Below are 20,713 nucleotides of genomic sequence, written 5' to 3' on the forward strand. Positions count from 1 at the left end.
AAAGCGACTCTGAGCATCTGACAGGCATATTGTTCTTATTCAAAACAAAATATAATCACATTTCCTCAAATTGCAATTTCTCCAAAGATTTGCAGTCCTATTTACACAGAGAGAGATGTCAAATCTGAGGAGCACAGCCTGCGGAGGAGCTTATCGCCCCCGGGACACGCTGTAACGGCTGGGCCCGGCTCGAGGGGGTTGGGCGGAGCACAGAGCTGGGGCCCAGAGATAGGCCCGCAGGCTTGAAAGACAGCGGTGCAAAAATACAACTGAAAAATCATACTTTGACCACAGCTGGCAACAGATTGTCTGCCGTCGTTTTTCATTGATATTTTGGTTTATCATTGCAATCAAGAAGCAACCGTTCCAAACATAAACAGGGCCAAACCTGGATTTGGTAACTTGTATGTTGCCAATATTATAAAATTGTCTACGGTATTTCTTTTTACACTTATATATATATATATGTATGAGGCTGCTATGTCAGAAAAGTGTCTGAAAGCTTTCTGAATCCTTTTTGCGTGGATGTATTATTGTATTATTGTGTATGAACATGTGGACAGATGATCTGGTATTGACGAGTGAGTCAATAAAAACACAGTCGTCATGCCCCGGAGCCGTGGTAAAAGAAGACAAACTTGAATCAAAGTCAACAGAGACAACGGTGGCTGAAGAGTGAGTTCTTCTCTGAGGGATGAGACTGTTTGCTGTTGGGAGGGAACTCTGTGTCTCTGTGTGACATTAAGGAGCAGCTCCAGTCACGGCAGCCACACCCAGCAACAACCTTAGATCTGATTGGAATAAGATGGTGTTCCAGATGAGGGTAAAAAAAAGTTACTACAGTATGAAATAATGCACTTGAGCACTTATGTTTCCCCCACCCCTTTTTTATTTCTTGAAAACTAATATTTTCTATCAATACTGCTACATGAGTAATAAATAAATACAATATTTCATGACACCATAAGCAGTTACATGCATTTTGTTGATTATTTCTCACTGGAATATGCCTAACCAAAAGGGCCAAATGACTAGTTTAGACATAAAGCCATTTAATAGATGGGCCTATTTTTTTCACTCATTTTTTTAAAGCCATTTTTAAAATATATACAGTGGGGGAAAAAAGTATTTGGACAAAATCCAATACAATGTCTATGTGAAACTGACCAAATACTTTTTTTTCCCCACTGTATGTTTGTCTGTAAATTCTAATGTTAGTAGCCTATATTTATTTATTTTTGCAAATGGGCGAATAAACTTTTTATTTATTTATTTATGGTTTATTTGGTAGGGACAGTGCAAGTTAATGAACAAGCCACACTCACACACACACTCTCAAACACACTCTAATAAATCCTGGCCTATTGTACATGTTTTTAGTGGTAGGGGAAACCGGAGTACCCGGAGAAAACCTACGCAGAGACGGGGAGAACATGCAAACTGCACACGGAAAGGCCCCGTCCTTGGTGGGAATCGAACTCAGACCTTCTAGCTGTGAAGCACGAGCACTAACCGCTGTGCTACTGTGCCGCCCTAGACTTAAACTGGACTTAAACTATCACCATCGCAGTAAAATGCATCATAATAAGTTATGAGCACCTTCAATCAGTCCCTTTAACTTTCAAAGACACTTCAATAATTCTGCCTGGGAGTTAAACTCAACCCGAAGCACTATTTACAGTACACGGGCGCCCTCTGGTGGCGAAAAAGGTGTAGACTTGAAAAACAGCCAAACGTGTATATTGTGGCTCTCAAAACGAAAATATCTTCAATTTATTTTTGCAGGGATTAAAACCTAGACAATTATTTGAATTGTTGGGAGAAATAGTATTGATTAGGTTTTTTTTTTACCCATCGTCCCCCAACCACCGCGGAACTAATGTTTTAAACCAGCGTTTTCACCCGGACTTATTTTGCTAACGGACATTTGCTGGAACTCCTTCTTATTTAGTGTCCGCCGATGCATTTCCCCGCTATTTTGATAAACCCCTGAGATTCTGGCCGGTTTTAGCGGCTGAAAATGTCACAGCGGAATCAGAGTTTGGACCTGCGGCTGAAGGAGCTGTCCCTGTCCGCTCCGAGCGACCCCATCCCGGGGAACTCCGCCAGTCTGCCGCTGCGGGGGAACAGGCTCGTGTGTGTGGAGTATCCAGCCGTCATCCAAAACCTCCAGCGCGCCCTGCATAGCCTGGGCGGAGAGCGCGCAGTCTCCAAAGTGGGTATAAAATGATCAGTAATACGATGGCAAGTCATCAGAACTACGAACTACGAACAATTACTTTAGCCATTTATTTAAATAGAATTGCTGAATAATTGGCTAAATAATACATGGGGTTAATCCATTTTATTTTTTAAATTCTTTCTAAAAGTATAAACCAGAATACTGTCACAAAGTATAAACCAGAATTACTATTCCAAAGGACAGAGCATAAAAGTGAATGTACTCAAATTTGTACTACAGTTTGAGCCTCCTTAATGTCCATAACTCTGTCACTAACGTTTACATTTGATTTGTTTCCTCACAGACGTATGCACACCCAAACCGGCGCCTGGAGCTGCGCTTCCGGCCCGAGGACCCCTTCTGTCACTCTGTGTGTGGGAACCGCCTGGACTCCGGGAACCTGCTGCTCAGAGTGCGACGGAGGGTGAGGAAGAGCGACCCTCGCGATGTGAAGATTCAAATGGAGATACTGGGGGTCATAGGGACTACTTACAAGTTTCAAGGTTTGACAAGCTATGCAAAAAAGCTACTTACTTACTAGGATTTGGTACTTGCATTTGTCGATGTGCCCAACCTCATTTAAATGCATATGCACATTAGGTTCCCCTCTGGGGCCAGAACTCCCCTGGAAATGAGATTTCTAAGATTTTCCAGGAGAAAGCCACACCACGTAATATTTCACCTAGTGCTGTCCAAAATAACAAAACAAAAGCCACAACACAACAACTTAATGAAAGCCACAACACAACAACTTAATGAAAGCCACAACACAACAACTTAATGAAAGCCACAACACAACAACTTAATGAAAGCCACAACACAACAACTTAATGAAAGCCACAACACAACAACTTAATGAAAGCCACAACACAACAACTTAATGAAAGCCGCAACGGAAGTGACCGGACAAAACGGAAGTGACCAGAGCCAGAAGGTTTCTAAACCAAAGTTTTTTTGTGTGTCCCATTCAAGGATAAAGTCAGGTTTATGGTTGTTGTGGCCCACGCCCACCGTGATGCCGTGCACTTGACGGGGAGTTGAACCGTTCAGACAATATGTTGCTCCTCTACGCTCACGTTGAGATAAATGTTCTTTTTCAATTTGACAATCACAACAGCACAAACACAGAGGTGCAAAGTATCGCTCCAAAGTGAATCTGACAATGCAGATCGAAGGACGACCATAAACCAGCCCTAACTCCCTGCCCCTCTGACATTTAAATCTGCAAAACTCTTACCATCTGACATGTACAATTGTATTTGTAATGTTTTTGACAGTAGACATGTATTCATTAAAAATGCAGCTTACAGTTTGGGACTGTAGACTCAGGCGGTTCTTAAGTTCCAGCAATTGTTTTGGACTGTTCCCCCATAAAATCCACCCAGTTCACAAGTGTTCCTGAAAATTTGGATTCACAAATGAAGCACTGCATGTAACAGAACAATGATAATAATTTATTTCATTAAATTTATTCCATTAAATATATATTTTCTATTTATGTCACTTATTGGAGCTGAAACAACCAAGTAACTTCCTTTAATGTTGTCCCTGGGCCCAAAAGGCCTATGTTACTATTGCGATTTACCCAAAACAAACTGATCCACTTTTCATTTCATTTATTCATTTATTTAAATGGGACCATGCACATTAATGAACAGAGAACTAGTGCTGTAAATATGCCGGATTTAGCTCAGAGCTAATACAGTTGTGGGAGATGATCACACGGCTGAGTCTGAACTCGTGGCTTTAATCCCACATTTGCACCTGCGAACAAAACAAACACTCATTTGGTTTAAACATGATATTTATTTGTTCAGGACTTGCAGACTTCCAGTGCCTCGCTGTGCACCCAGAAAACGGTGCAAACACATCCCTGTATGACAAGATTCTCCTGACACGACCAGAGAGCCAGGAGTTCTTCGACCAGCCGCTGCCGTACTTCCTCCCTCCCGCCATCTTCTCTCGCCTCGACACGCCCATTGACTACTTCTACCGGCCCGACCTGAACCAGAAGGCTTCGGGGTAGTTCATTTCAAACATTGCTCTGTCTTTATGTCATTTTTAAGGGACGCATAATACTTTACATTGACTTGAACTTTGATGAAAAAACATACCGCAAGTTATTTTGTTTCATTCACGGTCTTTCCTAGATGAAGGTACTTGGGTCATCGTCTGTACTAGGAATCTCATTTCCAGGGTAGTCCTGGCCCCTGAGGGGAACCATTGTACATGTTTTTAGTTGTAGGGGAAACCGGAGTACCCAGAGGATACCTACAAAGACACAGGGAGAAAACTCCACATGGAAAGGCTCCGTCCAGGTGGGAATCAGACCTTGGACCTTCTTGCTGTGAAGCAGGAGTGCCGTGACAGAGCTTGAGCTGGGGGCGTAAGAGGCTGCTGTAAAGTGGAGCCTCTGGAATCTCAGAAATCCATTTCTGCTCATGGAAGGAAGTTTCTTAACCAAAGAAATGCTTCTTTGACCCCTCGTCCAAATCATATTTTTACTTTAGCTAAAAGTTTAACCTCACTGTCATCAAAGTAGGGCTGTGCAATTAATCGAAATTCGATTACGATTTCGATTACAACAGTAAACGATTACAAAATTAGCATAATCGCAAACAATCGATTATAATTTTTTTTTGTTTTTGTTTGTTTTTCAACATTTTTTTTCTAATTTTTAATTTTTGGATTTTTGTCACTTTTTTGATGGATTTTTGTCTTTTTTTATGGATTTTTGTCTTTTTTTGATGGATTTTTGTCACTTTTTTTATGGATTTTTGTCTTTTTTTGATGGATTTTTGTCTTTTTTTGATGGATTTTTGTCTTTTTTTGCTGTATTTTTTATCATTTTTTTGCTGGATTTTTGTCTTTTTTTTATGGATTTTTGTCTTTTTTTTATGGATTTTTGTCTTTTTTTTATGGATTTTTGTCTTTTTTTGCTGGATTTTTGTCTTTTTTTTGCTGTATTTTTTATCATTTTTTTGCTGGATTTTTTATCATTTTTTTGCTGGATTTTTTATCATTTTTTTGATGGATTTTTGTCACTTTTTTACTGGATTTTTGTCTTTTTTTGATGGATTTTTTTAAAGGCAACAAATAATCGTTTGAATAATCGTGATGATCAATTATGACAAAAATAATCGTGATTATTATTTTTTCAATAATCGAGCAGCCCTACATCAAAGGAGTGGTTAGTGGCGTTAAGTGGCCCTCAATCTGCCCTATAGGATTCCAAGGCGTGACCAGAATAATCATTTAACTTATTATATACAGAAGCGGGTAGAGTAGCTAAACTATTCACTCAAATAAGAGTAAAAGTAAAAAATAGTGAAAAATAATTGAATAGTGAAAACAATTACTCAAGTAACAGTACAAAAATACCTGGGGAGAATAATTCCTGAGTACTGTACTGAGTGACATTTCTGAAGAATAAAGTACATGAGACACAAACTACATCTTTGTGTCACATGAAGCTCAAAGATTTACTCACTGTTGAACAAGTACCCTTTTTTCTCTCAAGTAAGAGCACAGATACTGAATTATAATATACTCAAGTAGAAGTAAAAAGCACCATATGGTTAAACTACTCTTAAAAGTACAATTACTCGATTACATGTCCTTTAGTCAACTCGGTTTAACTCGGATCTGCTAATGTCTAGTGTAAAGTATAATGTTCCACAAATTATTGTTGTGTGAGCATTAAATAAGCTTGAACGTGATGTTTTTTAAACAACTCTGCACCTGAAATGTTGACAGACTTGGGTATTATCATCAGGAATTAATATGAAAAGAAACGACCCATTGGAAATTGTTTCGTGACCCACTTTTGGGACCCCTCCAACTGAGAACCACCACTGTAGGGAGCTATTGCGATAGCTTTTCTGGACACTCAAAGACGCTTTACATTGCATTATTCATTCACTTCATACTTGGTGGTGGTAAGCTACTATTGTAGCCACAGCTGCCCTGGGGTAGACTGACGGAAGTGAGGCAACCAGTCTGCGCCATCGACCCCTCCGACCACCACCAACCACTCACTACATTCGCTAGGCTTCCTGGTGTTACCAAACGGTCTCCTATCCAAGTACCGACCAGGCCCTTCCTGCTGAGCTTCCAAGGTCTGACGGGATTGGGCAAAAACTATGACTAAAATACGACTGAATAAAAATGAAAGATACTAAAACTCTCCAAACTTCCAAAGACAAGACTGCCAAAGGAACAAGCTCTGTGCTTTGTTGCATGATTATAATATTATAAATTCAAAGTTGACTAAAGTCGTTTTAAATTTAGTCAACTAAATTTACATGCAAATTTAGACGACTAAAACTTGACTAAAATTGAGAAAAAAAAGAGAATTATTTGACTAAATCTGAACTAAAATTAAATTACTAAGACTAAAACTATGAAGAAACAACCGAAGTATTGGGGGACTTAACACTTAAAGAACAACTAACCCCGTACTAGAGCTTCACTCTGCCCACATTCAGTATTTGAAAAAGCACCAAAGGAGCCGGGGACATGTGGGGGCGGGCGGGGTGATGTTGGCTGTGTAAACACTAGGCTGGCTGATGTCGGCAACCACGGCAGAGCCAATTGTTTCCAAATTCAAACAAGGTATATTCTCTAACCACAAAAAAACACCACACAGATGATTTTAGGCTCAAAATGAAGATTTTAGCCACTATGCATTTGAATGTCAAAATAATGACTGAGACATGGACACATTACGATTAAACACCCATTTATACAGTTTGTCAGCCCAAAAAATGATTGTGTGAATGAAGCAAAATACTTCTCTGGTATGTTTTTGGTGATATTATAACATGGTTAAAAGTTGACTTAGCTATTTGCCCCTTTCTGGAATTTTTATTTACACAGAAGTTTGGACTAAAGTACTTTATCCTAAATACATTTGACACTTTCTCTCTTGCTTTTAGCACAGAGGCAGGTCTGCATAAGAACTTCATTGGTTTGAATCGGGCTCGGCGGCCGCACAACGCCATCTTTGTGACCTTCCATGACCCTGTCCCGGATGAGTGCATGGAGGCGGCCAAAGTCAGCTGGCAACGCATTTGTGTGAAGGAGTGCGACAGGAGGATCGAACAACACGTCAGAGAGGTCAGAATACAACTTTATTATGATTACAAAATCTGTGAAGACGGGTGTCTTTGTAAATAAATGAAACAAAAATCACTGCAACTTTGTGATACTTACACATTCCTCTTACAATGAAATGCAATCAAAGCCCAGCAGCAAATCCCAGTGATGAAATAACAGAGAAATAACAATTTCCCTAAAATATTGTTCATATTGCAGTTCTCTGCAGAGTTTTTTCACAGCGTAGGGGCGCGCGCTGCTGTAAAGCTCCGCTTTAAGGCCGTAAAACAATAAAACACCATTTCCTGCATATTGAGGGCCACATTTCTTTCCCATTTTGGCACTTGAGAAGAGAGGTCATATCAGGTCATTTTTCACCCTCCATTTTCTCGATTGTTTTCGACATTTCCCCCAGTTTTGCCTGTTTTGTTATCCTACTGTCCCGCCATTTCTTTCTCTTTAGTCGAGCATATTCTTAAACGGTTCTCTCCCCATTTGTAATGAGGGTGGTGGACCCCACCCAACATTAGAGCTCGAGGAGCATCCCTTTTCTGATCCCTGTTACTTGCGTATCAGTGAATGTTTGCTACTTGAAATCTTGCGTTTTCGGTCTCCGGTATTGATTTTAATTAGTCCCTCGCGGGACACTGTGTGTCTGTTGCTCAGGCCTAATAATGGAAATGATTTTTCGACCATTTTTTTTCTCCCACAAAGTCATCACTCAGAGTGACTGCTTTGATATGTTGTTCCCCATCACAGACAAGCTCTGTATGATTTTTTCCACACCTCCACACCATCCCGTTTTTTTTTATTTTAATTTTTAAAGACAAAGCCTTGGAGGGGGCGCCAGTGAGTCATTTTTGGCGATAGTGGCTGCATTTGCACATCACTAGGCCCAGCTCGGGAATGTGCACGAGCACCGGATTGGGTCCGTTCCAATCCAACAAAGTCTGTGAAAGATATGAGGCTTTAAAATTAGCTGAAAATGGCCTCTGAGTTGCGGGCTTGCCATGACCACGTCCAACAATATTTCAAAAATGTAAAGGATGATTCTTAAAGCCACATGGGTTTGGGACATTTTAGCCAAAATTGGAGGCTTTCCATTGAAAACGTGGATCAGGGGCTAGGCCGACATCCTGTAGCGTTTAGGGCGGGGCCATCATTTATTTTTTTACATGTCCTGACGTGGTCTATGTCCCTGGCCAGTGTCACCTTTGTATGATGACATTTTTTGCGACCGGGCTCTCGTTGACTCAATGTAAACTGCCTGTTTGAGGGGGCGCCACTGAGCCATATTTTAATATATTCTCTCGCGGGCCCCACCAAAATTAGAGCTTGCTTCAGGTTGCGCTCCAGTCTCACTGGACTTGTGTGGTTTAAACAATAAACTAATTTCATTTCATAGCCCTAAAGTTCTTGGCGTACTTATATTAAAGCAAACTTACCTGTAGGACACAGCTCTTAGAAACTTTGTCGAGCTGCAAAGAAAGAACACTTTTCCAATGCCATCGGCCGGGATCAGCTGTGCTTTGTAATTAGCTGCGTAGTATTCCTAATATATAATCTAATATTTATTATTTAGGCTCCATCTGTGTCATGTCATTAACTGAGAATTGTATCTATATGAATAAACACTTTTTTTGAAGAAGAAGAAGTTAAGCATATATATTCCTGAACTTTCAAGTAAGAATGACTTTAACAGAGGTAATTAACAGAACTCACGGGCCGTATTCTAAAGCAAGACAAAGACTTATATTACCAGTTTAAACAGTTGTATTTAGCCAGAAATAACAGGCACTTGACAGTCAGGTTAAGTTTTCAACAGGAGTCTCTGCACAACGTGTTCTCTACCTGCGTTTCCATAAGTCTGGTTTCCATCAACAGAAAAGAGCAATTCTTTTTCTGGTTCTGAGGCTTTTTATGATGTTTGGTAGCCAACTGCGAGGGGCCTGAGATTCCACCAAATGGACTGTGGACTTCAGACATTCATTCAGACGTCAGTTCTCCTCACACTGGCGGGCGCAGCGGGTAGAGCTCGTGCTTCACAGCTAGAAGGTCCTGGGTTCAATTCCCACCTGGACGGGGCCTTTCTGTGTGGAGTTTGCATGTTCTCCCCGTGTCTGCGTAGGTTTCCTCTGGGTTCTCCGGTTTCCCCTACCACTGAAAACATGTACAATAGGTCAAGATGAATGAGAGTGTGTTTGAGAGTGCTTTCTCCTTTCTTTCTTTCTTTCTTTCTTTCTTTCTTTCTTTCTTTCTTTCTTTCTTTCTTTCTTTCTTTCTTTCTTTCTTTCTTTCTTTCTTTCTTTCTTTCTTTCTTTCTTTCTTTCTTTCTTTCTTTCTTTCTTTCTTTCTTTCTTTCTTTCTTTCTTCCTTCCTTCCTTCCTTCCTTCCTTCCTTCCTTCCTTCCTTCCTTCCTTCCTTCCTTCCTTCCTTCGAAATAAACACATTCCCGGCCTTGATCAAATTTGAACCATGAATAATAAAACAACTCCAATTTTATCTTTCAGCTCTTCTAACAATTAAAGGAATAGGCCACCGTTTTTACATACTAAGATATGTTCTTACCTCACTTTAGACGTGTTAATATATCCCCGTCTGGTCTTTGTCCGTGCGCTCACACATACGCAGCCTCTCCCACATATCACATAGCTCCAAAAAAGCTCACGATAGAAGCTACCAAGCTCTTCCACGTGTTCCCTATTTAAATAAAGTTACGTGAAGTGTTTTCATGCGAAGTATATTTACACAGAAATGTAGCATGTCGATTTTATAAGCAAATAAAAAGGGGGACTATATTGTGAGGCGTAATGATACGAGGAGCACAGCGTCCGCGTAGTAACTCCTAAAGACTTCCCCCGCTCACTTCCGTCAATAACCTTTAGGAGTTACTGCGCGGACGTTTTGCTCCTCGTATCATTACGCCTCACAATATAGTCCCCCTTTTTATTTGCTTATAAAATCCACATGCTACATTTCTGTGTAAATATACTTCGCATGAAAACACTTCACGTAACTTTATTTAAATAGGGAACACGTGGAAGAGCTTGGTAGCTTCTATCGTGAGCTTTTTCGGAGCTATCTGACATGTGGGAGAGGCTGCGTATGTGTGAGCGCACGGACAAAGACCAGACGGGGATATATTAACTCGACTAAAGTGAGGTAAGAACATATTTTAGTATGTAAAAACGGTGGCCTATTCCTTTAAAGTGGATTTAGCATATTTACCTTTTCGTCTTAGAAATAATCTTAAATTCATTAACCCTTTCAGTTTGAGTTATTTTCTCCGCCTCTTGACTACTTTCCCCTTCACTATCATGCCCTGATCTAGCCTGCTCTCTATGGTCTTAAATGCGTACGCACCTTTTTCTTTTTATCAGGTTTTAAAATCGCTTCAGATTTGACTCTCCTTTACAGTAGTGTGTTCCAGGCCTTATTCTGTTCATTTTTGCATCATGTGGTGTGAGCCCCGAACATGATGACATGGAACAGTAAATTTGGCTAATCTTATCTAACTCTGGACTTTTTTTTTCCTAGCTGTTTGAGAGGCGGCCCATCTGGTCGAGGAATGCTGTCAAGGCCAACGTAGATACCCACCCCGAAAAACTCAAGCTGCTGCTGCCCTTACTGGCCTACTACATGGTAAGATGGAGACCACATGGAATACATTCTGTTCAAACGCTCGAGTGCTCAAATGTGGCAGCGCTCTGGTTGCTGGAGTATGTTTGCGTGTGGGGCCCTGCCCACTGAGCCCCCTCCTCTGATTGGCCCCTGGCCTGTGAGCTCAGTGCCTGTAGCTTAGTCCTGACTGGACTGTGCAGAGTACTCTAGGCTGTACAAAGTGTGCAAACTTTAATCAGGAGCCTCTGGAGGACGTCTGACTTTCTGCTTTATGTCGTATTCACCTGACTTTGCGTATTTCCGCGTTGTGATGTCGCGCTTCGTCTCATGCTTCATATTTTGCCTGCATATTTTAGACTTTAAGTGAGACACAGATTCTTAAAGACTGTTAAAGTTCAAGGGGAATATGTACCAATTGTTATGCAAATAACCAAATTATATTAAACACACCCAATCATGCGAAGAGCCGCACTCTCTCATTCAGAGGTCGACTGTTTTTGGGGATTTTTATTGGCCAATACCACTATGTCTATAATCATGTGTGTAAAGCTTCTTAACTGTAAACTGTGAAGTATTGAACTGTGACTGCAGGGGGCGCTTTATTAGGGGCATAGGGCTGATTTATTTAAAACATTCCTGTTTATCCAGGTTCCGATAGCGATACAGGGTTTGAGTATCTTTAGACCAAGTACCAAGACCCTTTCTTAAAAGTGGATTCCTCTGAGTGGAAAAGTGACTGGTCCTCTTTTGTCTTCATTCAACCAGATCTATTATCTATTATGATCCATTATATGAATAAACTTATGTAAAAACATTAAACATGGATCACCTTTTCACGCTAAATATCATTGCGCAAATGACAGGCTTTAGGCAGTGTTGGGGACAATACTTTGAAATTGTATTTAGTTACTGAATACTTGCCTTAAAATGTATGAGTACTGTATTCTGAATACTTTGAATACTTTTAGAATACTTTCACATTTGTTTTATTTCTTTACGTGATCCAATCATAGTCTCTAGTTGCCGTTAGCATTAGCGAGCTGCCACTAGGTTTAGCATATTGTTGATAGTTGCGGCATTTTATGCACCGATCAAAAATAGGAGGTTTAATCTAACTCACCGATTGAATTCTCCAGGTTCTGCACTTCAAAATGAGGGCATGTCCGTATTTTCTAAAAGAGATCAACTAAACTCAGTATTTAGTTGAGCTTCATGATCAAAATGATGCGAAAATACTCTCAAATTCAAACGTTTTACTGACAAACTGACAAAGGTTATCTTTTCATTGAAAGTAATATGGAAAATCTCCTGGTTGGGAAACACTGGCCTAACCAACGGCCAGACATTCACTTATGCACACTTCCTTTGATGAAACCCTAACCCAAACAGACACATTGGGCACATGATCTGTTTCTAGACTTTCTTTTGTATTTTAAAATATGTTTTGTATATGTTTTGTGTTTAAAAGTCGTGTGATTCTATTAAGACAAGAGTTGTGTTTTGCAGGTGACAGGGCCATGGAGGAGTCTATGGGTGCGATTGGGCTACGACCCCAGAAAGAGCCCCGAGTCCAAACAATACCAACTGCTGGACTTCAGGATCCGCTGCAGCACCAAACATGGTAAACGACAAGACACACTGACCTTACAGTTAATTAGGATTGATAAAAGTAAAGACTTCAGTCAGTCTACCCCAGGGCAGCTGTGGCTACAATAGTAGCTTACCACCACCGGGTATGGAGTGAATGAATAATGCAATGTAAAGCGTCTTTGAGTGTCCAGAAAAGCGCTATATAAAACCGATGCATTATTATTATTATTATTATTATATGCAATGACATGTGTTGTATGTAAGTCAAATGTTGATTTATTTCTGCTTGTGTGATTGTAAAGGTTACTCTTTGAGTGATATGCCGGTCAAACCCAAGAGAACTGCCCTCAGTTACACTCTGCCAATCACCGTCAACAAAACAGGTGCAGTATTGTCTTAAGAGCTGCCTACTGGTCTTTGGGAATGGCCTCAAACCTTCACGGACCGAACTAACTCTGTTGCGAATAGGGATGTCATGACTTTAATTATTCGGTCTGAGAAAAAGATAGCAATTTTGTTGGAGGTGTCGTCCATGATGGAGGTGAGCTTGGCTAATCCTCCTGTCCCTCACCTCCTCCACAGAGTCCAGGGGGCAGCCCAGGACGGAGCTGGCCCTCCTGACCAGCTTGTTCAGTCTGTTCTTGTCCCGCTCTGTGCGGCCCGGGGCCCAGCACACGGCAGCGTAGTGGAGAGCAGAGGCGGCCACAGAGTCATAAAAAGTCCTGAGCAGAGGCCTGCTCACTCCGAACGACCTCAGTCTCCTCAGAAGGTGGAGGCAGCTTTGGCTCTTCTTGTACAGGGAGTTGGTGTTGTACGATCCTCCTTCAGCAGGAGGCAGAGCTGGCGCTGTGCCACACAGTGATGGAGCTGGTCAGGATGCTCTCTATAGTCCCTCTGTAGAAGAACCACACAGTAATGGTCAGGATGCTCTCTATAGTCCCTCTGTAGAAGAACCACACAGTAATGGTCAGGATGCTCTCTATAGTCCCTCTGTAGAAGAACCACACAGTAATGGTCAGGATGCTCTCTATAGTCCCTCTGTAGAAGAACCACACAGTAATGGTCAGGATGCTCTTTATCGTCCCTCTGTAGAAGTTTGACATAACGGAGGCTGGGACTCTGGCTCTTTTCAACTTGCGGAGAAAGTAGAGACGCTGATTTCTTTTCTTGACCAGTGATGTAGTGTGCATGGTCCAGGAGAGCTTCTCTGTGATGTGCACGCCCAGGAACTCCACTGCAGCACCGTTGATTGTTAGAGGAGCATGCTGGACCGCTCTCTCGTCTCCACATTTCGAGAGAGATTGTTCTGTGTGCACCAGATGGCCAGACTGCTCACTCACTCCTGTAGTTTGTCTCGTCTCTGTTGCTGATGAAGCCCACCACAGTAGTGTCGTCTGCAAACTTGATGAAGAGGTTTGAGTCGTACATTGGAACTCAGTCATGGGTCAGCAGAGTGAACAGGAGGGGGCTCTAACACAGCGCCAGATGGAAGATTGGGCTCACTATTTCTAAAAAATAAATAGATTAAATTGAATAAAGAAAACTGTGCATCCTGAGCCAGTTGTGGAGGCCATTTCGGAACATTTGGACAACTTTATTTTTTACAAAATGATGCAATCTTTTGGATACCCAAAGTGGTCCCACACTGTTACCAATCGTGTCTTTGGGTGGATGCGACTCTGGGGAGTCAGTCCTTTGGCCTTTCATATACCGGTGAGTTTGTGCCGCGCAGTGGCTCGTACCGTTTGAGCGGTAATCATGGCTTCTGAAATTCTTACAGTCAATCTACTGTGTCCTTTTATAATAATTGTAAAACCGTGAAATCTTGACATCCCTAGTTGCAAACAATGAGCTGTTGCTGCTTAGTGATTCAGTGAAGACGTGTCGATTAAAGAGCAGAATGTGTGTTCAACAACGCACATTTCTACTGAAAATAATGGTGTTGTCCCTGTAGTACCTCAGCCAGTCAGTGTGATGTCCCTGCCTGACCAGGAGGGCACCAGCCAAGAGCCAGGACCAGTCTCATACCAACTGAAGGTGAGTCTGATCGAGGGTGTCGATTCCTCGATACTAAATCGATACTAAAAGTGGTATCGAAGCTGGATATTCATTTGAGCAGGTATCGATACTTTCTGTGTTTCCTCCAGGCTGTGCACAGAGCAGCCCCTCTACCTCCTGCTCGCTCCCAGAGTGCCAGAAGGAACATGCTGTGCTACGATCCAAACTTAAATTAGAGCTGAAAAGTACTCACTTAAACCCTTAATAAAATTAAAAACCTAAATGCATCCATTGTTGAAGTGTAGAATCTGATTACTAGAGCAGTACCAGTTTAAAAGGAGCAGGCGTTTTTATAGAAACTGTAGAATTTGCCATTGTGGCTAATGTTAGCTTAGCGGCGTCCATTGGTTTAGATCAGTTAGCATTGGCTATTAGGCCGTTTTTTCTCCTAAAAAATCTCAACGAAATGTAATGTTACCAATGCCAAGTGTATAGTTACATGTTACCTCTCTGTAGACAATACAGTACAGAAGGAAAGAGACAAGAGCTTCCTACAGCAAATATGTTTTTGTTTGTTTACTGTGGTATCGAGAATCGAGTTTATTTTCAGTATCAAAATCGAGTTTGAAATTTCAGTGTTGTGACAACACTAGTCTGATCCTACCCTCACCGAGAGGGGGAGAACTGTTAAAAAGTAAAAAGACATTTAGTAACGTATATACACCGTGTTCCAAATTATTATGCAACTGATATTTTTCAAAGATTTTCTAAATTATCAACTCAACTAACTGAAAATTGTCATTTGTTGAATTTGCGGGATTAGGAGGTCATATTTACTGAAATCAAAAGCTATTTCAGTCAAAAACATCTTAACAGGTCAAGTTACATTTTAACATAGCAGCCCTGCAGCAGCTTCACAATTCTTAAATCCATTAAACTTGTGAGTTTTTGGACAGTTTCTGCTTGGATTACTTTGCAGGATGTTAGGATAGCCTCCCAGAGCTGCTGTTTGGATGTGAACTGCCTCCCACCCTCATAGGTCTTTTCCTTGAGGGTGCTCCAAAGATTCTCAATAGGGTTGAAGTCAGGGGAGGAGGGGGTCCACATCATGACTTTCTCTCCTTCTATGCCCATAGCAGCCAGTGATGCAGAGGTATTCTTTACAGCAGGACATGGAAGAATGTGGTCAGTCAAAAACTGCACATATTTTTCAGAGGTCATTTTCACACTTTCCTAAAGGGGCTGACCAGCTCTCTCCCCATGATTCCAGGCCAAAACATGACTCCGCCCCCTCTTTGCTGACTTCACAGCCGTGTTGGGACAAGATGGCCATTCACCGACCATCCACTACTCCATCCATCTGACCATCCAGGGTTAAATGATGAGCTGCTTAATAACGTTTTTCAGTAGCTTCCCCCTTAACTGGGCTTACCTGACAACTCATTTTAACAGGCGTCAGTGATTCAAAGAGCCCTGAGACAAAACCTTTTGTAGAATTTGACCCAAGAGATAAAATTGAAATACAAGCATTTATTTTATGACATGTTTTCATCATTGTACATTTAAGAGGTATTTTTCAAAGTTTGCTGGGAGCGGCTCATATCTCTATATATCTCTATATCTATATAAGACATGAGTGGGTCCATCTCCAGCTCGTCTCTGTGGAGATGTTGACTAAAGTCAGTAGAATTTGAGATAGAAAATGCTATCTACCTAACCTATTTCAGTGTTGAGCTGGTCATTCGGAGCATGTTTTGTACTGATGCCTTTAAGCATATGGAAATAAAAGTTCACATACTTTTTTACACAAAGCGTCCTAAAGATACAGAATGACTTTGATTTTCTTCTTTTCAGTGTGTGTGGGACACAGCTAAACCTCTAGCACGTAGTCCCACACCCCAGTTTTAAATGGTGTGTGTTTTTTGCACAGGAGTCGGCATATATCTTCAGAGAAGGCATGCTCCCCCCTCACAGACAGATGTTCTACCAGCTGTGTGACCTACATGTGGACAGGTAGATCTCCACTCCACTGTAATAAAGTACACCTCAGAATGGTCCAGATGTCACAGCTAATCTTGTATTTTCTATGCTCTTCATGTGTCAGAATCCAGAAGGTGGTGAATGTGAACCACGGCCTTGAGAAGTCGTGTGACGAGCGGGATGGCTGGTGTGTGGTAGGAACAACGGACCAGATCAGAGACATCATCTCAGACCTCATCAAGAAGGTGATCCGCTCCAAGAAGTCATGTAAGGAATCCCAACCACCTCACGCTTAGCCTGGCTAACACCAGACTAAAATCACAAGTGATAGTTAGTCTGAGGACACCAATTCATCTTCTCATAGGAGAGGTGTGGTTTACGATCGTCCATAGTCGTTTATTGGGCGATACACATGTCTATCATGCGTCTGCACGAGGCCACAGCCAATCGTATCATCGTATGAGATGACGTATGACGTACCCGCTGTAAACTTTCGAGCTAAACTATTTAGAACACGGTCTAAAGCTTGATCGAAAAATACCATCGTGTCTGCTGCTGTCATGTTTGATCCGTGAATAAACTTTTTTAAATTTTTATCCATAAATAAATTCCAAACTTCTGTATATCAAATAGCGCGTCATCGTCTTGCCGTCCCTCCTCGTTCTGTGATTGGTTCCTATCTGAATGCCTTTTAAAGTATTTTATTTATTCTGAATATCATGCTCTATCAGCCCTTGATATTTTGTGTATCCTCCAATACCAAATATAGTTGATGGCCCTGAATTTCAAGTGGGAAGAGAATCTTATTTGTAAAGTGCTTTTTATAGACAAAAATCAAACAAAGCTCTTTTTCATTCTGCATCTTTGAGCAGTGTTGAGAACATTACTTTAATAAAGTAATTAGTTAGAGTTACTCACTACTTGTTCCGAAAAGTAACTGAGTTAGTAACGGAATTACTCTATAATAAAAGTAACTCGCTACCAGGGAAAGTAGCTATTTGTCTTACTGTAAAAAAAATGTTACAATATGTCAAAGAATTTAGATTTTTTTTTTTTTTTAGCAGTTTTGAGCAATGAGTAAAACAGACAGGTGTTTGTACATAACTTTCAAAGTATTATATTTGTAAGAAACGTAAACAGTTACACCATATAAAGTGCATTTAACTCTAGCAAATTAAATCAAACTCTCCCAACCTAAGACAACTGGTCAAGTAAACGAGCGGGTTGTCTCGTGATCAGAAGGTCATGGGTTCGAAGCCTTCTCACTAGCTGTGAGCCAGGGGTGCGTTCAAATTACACAGTTTATTCAATCAATGCAGAGTAACACACTGCATTTTACGTCCAATAACGTTAACAGCGTGACCACTGGAAAAGTCATGAATTAAAATCCTCGGTTACTGAAAAAATAGCGTTGTTCCCCAATGCTGTTCTTTTAAACGGCGTTATTCCAAACACTGCGGCTCTTCGGCCTCTCATCACACTGGCTCTTTGTCCCAAACTGGGAGCTGGCATGACCAGCATAAATTGTAAAAAAAAAAGTCTGTTGTGAGATCCTTCAAGGGCGTTTTGTTCAGGTAAACTACAATCTGTCTACAATCCCAGTCCATGTTTTCTGCGCCCTATGTGCCGCTCTCATTCATCTGCCCGCTGTCATTAAATGAGCCAATGCATTTACGTAGCTGTAGTCTCTTTATGAGTAAATGGGACTAAATAGCCGATCATTCATAAACTTATTGGCACTGGAGGCATCTCTCAAAAGGAGGAGAAGCAGCGCAAACTTTAATCCAACCACCCGCCACCTCGTGCAGCGCTGAAAGCCAATCATCGCCACTCCCGCATACCGTAGAGCCACAAACGCAATGTAAAACACGTCTTCAAAGGTTCTGGCAAAGGAGTTTTCCGCTTGTAGCGAAATAAATCCAATTTCCCAGGAAAGCCACAGATGTATGCTCTCAAATACTTACATTTTGTTCCTATCTGATACAAAGGCTGAGAAATCAATCATTTAGTAGGCGTTGACACAATTGCTGAATTTCTAGAACAACATGAGGTTTTTGGGTCTTTTCTGAAATCGGCCATAGGTTTTACAGGCATTTTTTCCAGGCATTTTAGGCATAAATGGGTTAACATTTAAACTTACAATCACAAAAACAGTAAACTACGCCTTTGAGCAGTGCATTGTCAGCATCTAAGCTAAGCATTAGGAGCACATTTGGTAAATGTTTACGTTTTCACAAGTTTAGTTGAACGTAGCATGACATGAAATACTTAATGTACTTCTGTTTGTCACACCAGTGCGCAAACGGCTCAAGAGACGCCGCATCAGCCTCAGCGACAAGGTCCCTGAGAAGTCGGAAGCGGAAGACAGCGAGGAGGATGTGGACAAAGACGACGGCACGGAGGAAGGTGCAGAGGACGGGGCTTTCCCAGGATTCAATGAGGCCAAAGAGGAGGAGGAGGATGAAGAAGAAGAGTTCCTGCCGTCAGAGGGCAGTGAGAATGAGATGGAGACTGAGATGCTCGACTACTTGTAATGGCGGGTGTGCGACGTATGATCAATAGTCGTGAGAAAAATCTTAGGTCGTAGCTGAAGATCGTAGGTCTTATGTCGTACAGTGAGACAGGGACAAAGATTTAAAAAGACGAGCTACGACCGACATCAGGCAGTGTCTGATATTTTGGAACACTAGTCGTAGCGTGAGCCACCCTCTCACTGCAGAGAGGATCTGTCAGTGTCCCGTCCACACGCATGAGACCAGGCATGAGCGGGTCCGACTACGCATTTTACAGGACTTTCTCTGGACTTTTCTACGAAAAATGAACACCGCCAGCATGTTGCGCTGGCCTGAGCTAAACACACGCCTTCTGAAGCCTGAAACTGCTACGACAGAGCTTTGATCGTAGCTACGATTGTCTCTTTGAACACGGGGGAGACGAGAGCAGCTCACGAGTTTATCATCCCCACGTCGTGCAGTGTGACATTTAAAAATTTGTTTTCATTGACCAGTTTGGTTGTAAATAAATTGAGTTGGTTTAAACTATGTCTGTTGGATGTGCACCAAGTGATTTAAAAAAGACACCTGAACGGAATTCAAGCTGTGAACAAGGGCTACATCTGAAAGCAGTAAATTGGGAAGAGGTCTAACGCCAAACCGGATGTGCGTCAGTTGGAAGGAGTTAGGCCAATGATACACTGGACGAGTTTTTGTAGCCGAATTGGTCTTGGAGTGCCTTTCCGCGTGGCTCGCTTCAGTTGGCCCCCTGTGTATCAGATGAGTGCGCTCTCGTGCATGTACACTGCAGCCGAGGTTGAAGGACGAGATGGTCGGAGTTAACTGAATCGAAGCGTTGTGTCTTCCAGGTTTGCAATGCCCCCAGAAAATACTTATATTTCTCACAAAAAATAGTTCTCCATAGTGGTAGAGGTACAATCTATCATATAAATGCCTATAGTTCACATCGGGATGGCTAAAACAGCAGGATGCTTTAAATCCCTACGCGTTTCAGCAGGCCTTATAACCATCATGTCTGACTGCCTGGAAGTCCATGAAGTGCATTCTTTTTTCCTTTGTTCACAATGTTTAATATTATTGCAACTGAAGCAGAAGGATATTCAATTTGAGTGTTTGGAAAAATAATACATACAGATATATAGATACAGTGCTGCTCAAAAGTTTACACACCCTCGCTGAATTTTAGATTTTTTTTTAAACTATTTTTCAAAGAATATGAACGATGATAACTCAATGTTTTATTTTTCACTCAGAGTTAGTGGTTGTGCGAAGCCATTTATGCCCAGGAACTTACAGGAACTGGAGGCTTGTTGCCCTTAGAAGAATGGCCCACTTCCTCCACAGCGACCACAAAAGACTCCAAGCTGTCATACACAGGATTAAAAACTCCTGATCAATCTCATTTTGGTACTTTCTTTTTTCATTGATTTAAAAACATAAACAACCACTAGCTATGAGTGGGGGAAAAAACGAAAATTCTACCAGGGTATGTAAACCTATGTGAGAGTAATAATAATCCAATGAGAAATTACTGAAACCTTTCAAGGGATTCTTGTAATACCTTCCCAAATGTTCATGTTCAAAATAGGCATATTTGCAGTGGATATTCTTAGGGATTCTACAGTTAAATTGGATAAAAATTAGGCATATAGAGAGAGGGGCATGATGGGTAATAATAATCCAGTGAGAAATT

At 41.4% G+C, this 20,713-nt stretch overlaps 2 protein-coding genes across 2 annotated transcripts in view; one reads left to right on the forward strand and one right to left on the reverse strand.

The window, feature by feature from the left end:
* The first annotated feature begins 1,933 nt into the window (after positions 1-1,933).
* On the forward strand, positions 1,934-19,045 carry gtf3c5 (general transcription factor IIIC, polypeptide 5). Its single transcript, XM_079581272.1, has 11 exons — positions 1,934-2,215; positions 2,526-2,724; positions 4,039-4,243; positions 7,159-7,339; positions 10,856-10,960; positions 12,446-12,560; positions 12,832-12,912; positions 14,484-14,566; positions 16,458-16,540; positions 16,632-16,774; positions 18,803-19,045. Exons 1-11 carry the CDS (start codon positions 2,021-2,023, stop codon positions 19,039-19,041), a joined length of 1,629 nt encoding a protein of 542 aa, XP_079437398.1. The 5' UTR covers positions 1,934-2,020; the 3' UTR covers positions 19,042-19,045.
* The window catches only part of LOC306981666 (ras-related protein Rab-27B-like), a 607,733-nt gene continuing 601,604 nt past the window's right edge, over positions 14,585-20,713 (reverse strand). The window contains exon 7 of the mRNA XM_079581295.1: positions 14,585-14,599. The gene's annotated coding sequence lies outside the window, so the exon portion shown is untranslated. The remainder of the gene's footprint in view (positions 14,600-20,713) is intronic.

The sequence above is a fragment of the Gobius niger genome, assembly GCF_951799975.1.
Source record: "Gobius niger genome assembly, chromosome: 22".
Taxonomy (NCBI): domain Eukaryota; kingdom Metazoa; phylum Chordata; class Actinopteri; order Gobiiformes; family Gobiidae; genus Gobius; species Gobius niger.

Bases quoted from the DNA above. Each gene is read 5' to 3' on its own strand.
- gtf3c5 (XM_079581272.1), top strand. From the start codon at position 2,021: ATGTCACAGCGGAATCAGAGTTTGGACCTGCGGCTGAAGGAGCTGTCC. The intron at 2,725-4,038 runs GTTTGACAAGCT...TTATTTGTTCAG, and splicing joins GACTACTTACAAGTTTCAAG to GACTTGCAGACTTCCAGTGC. The intron at 16,541-16,631 runs GTAGATCTCCAC...TTCATGTGTCAG, and splicing joins TGTGACCTACATGTGGACAG to AATCCAGAAGGTGGTGAATG.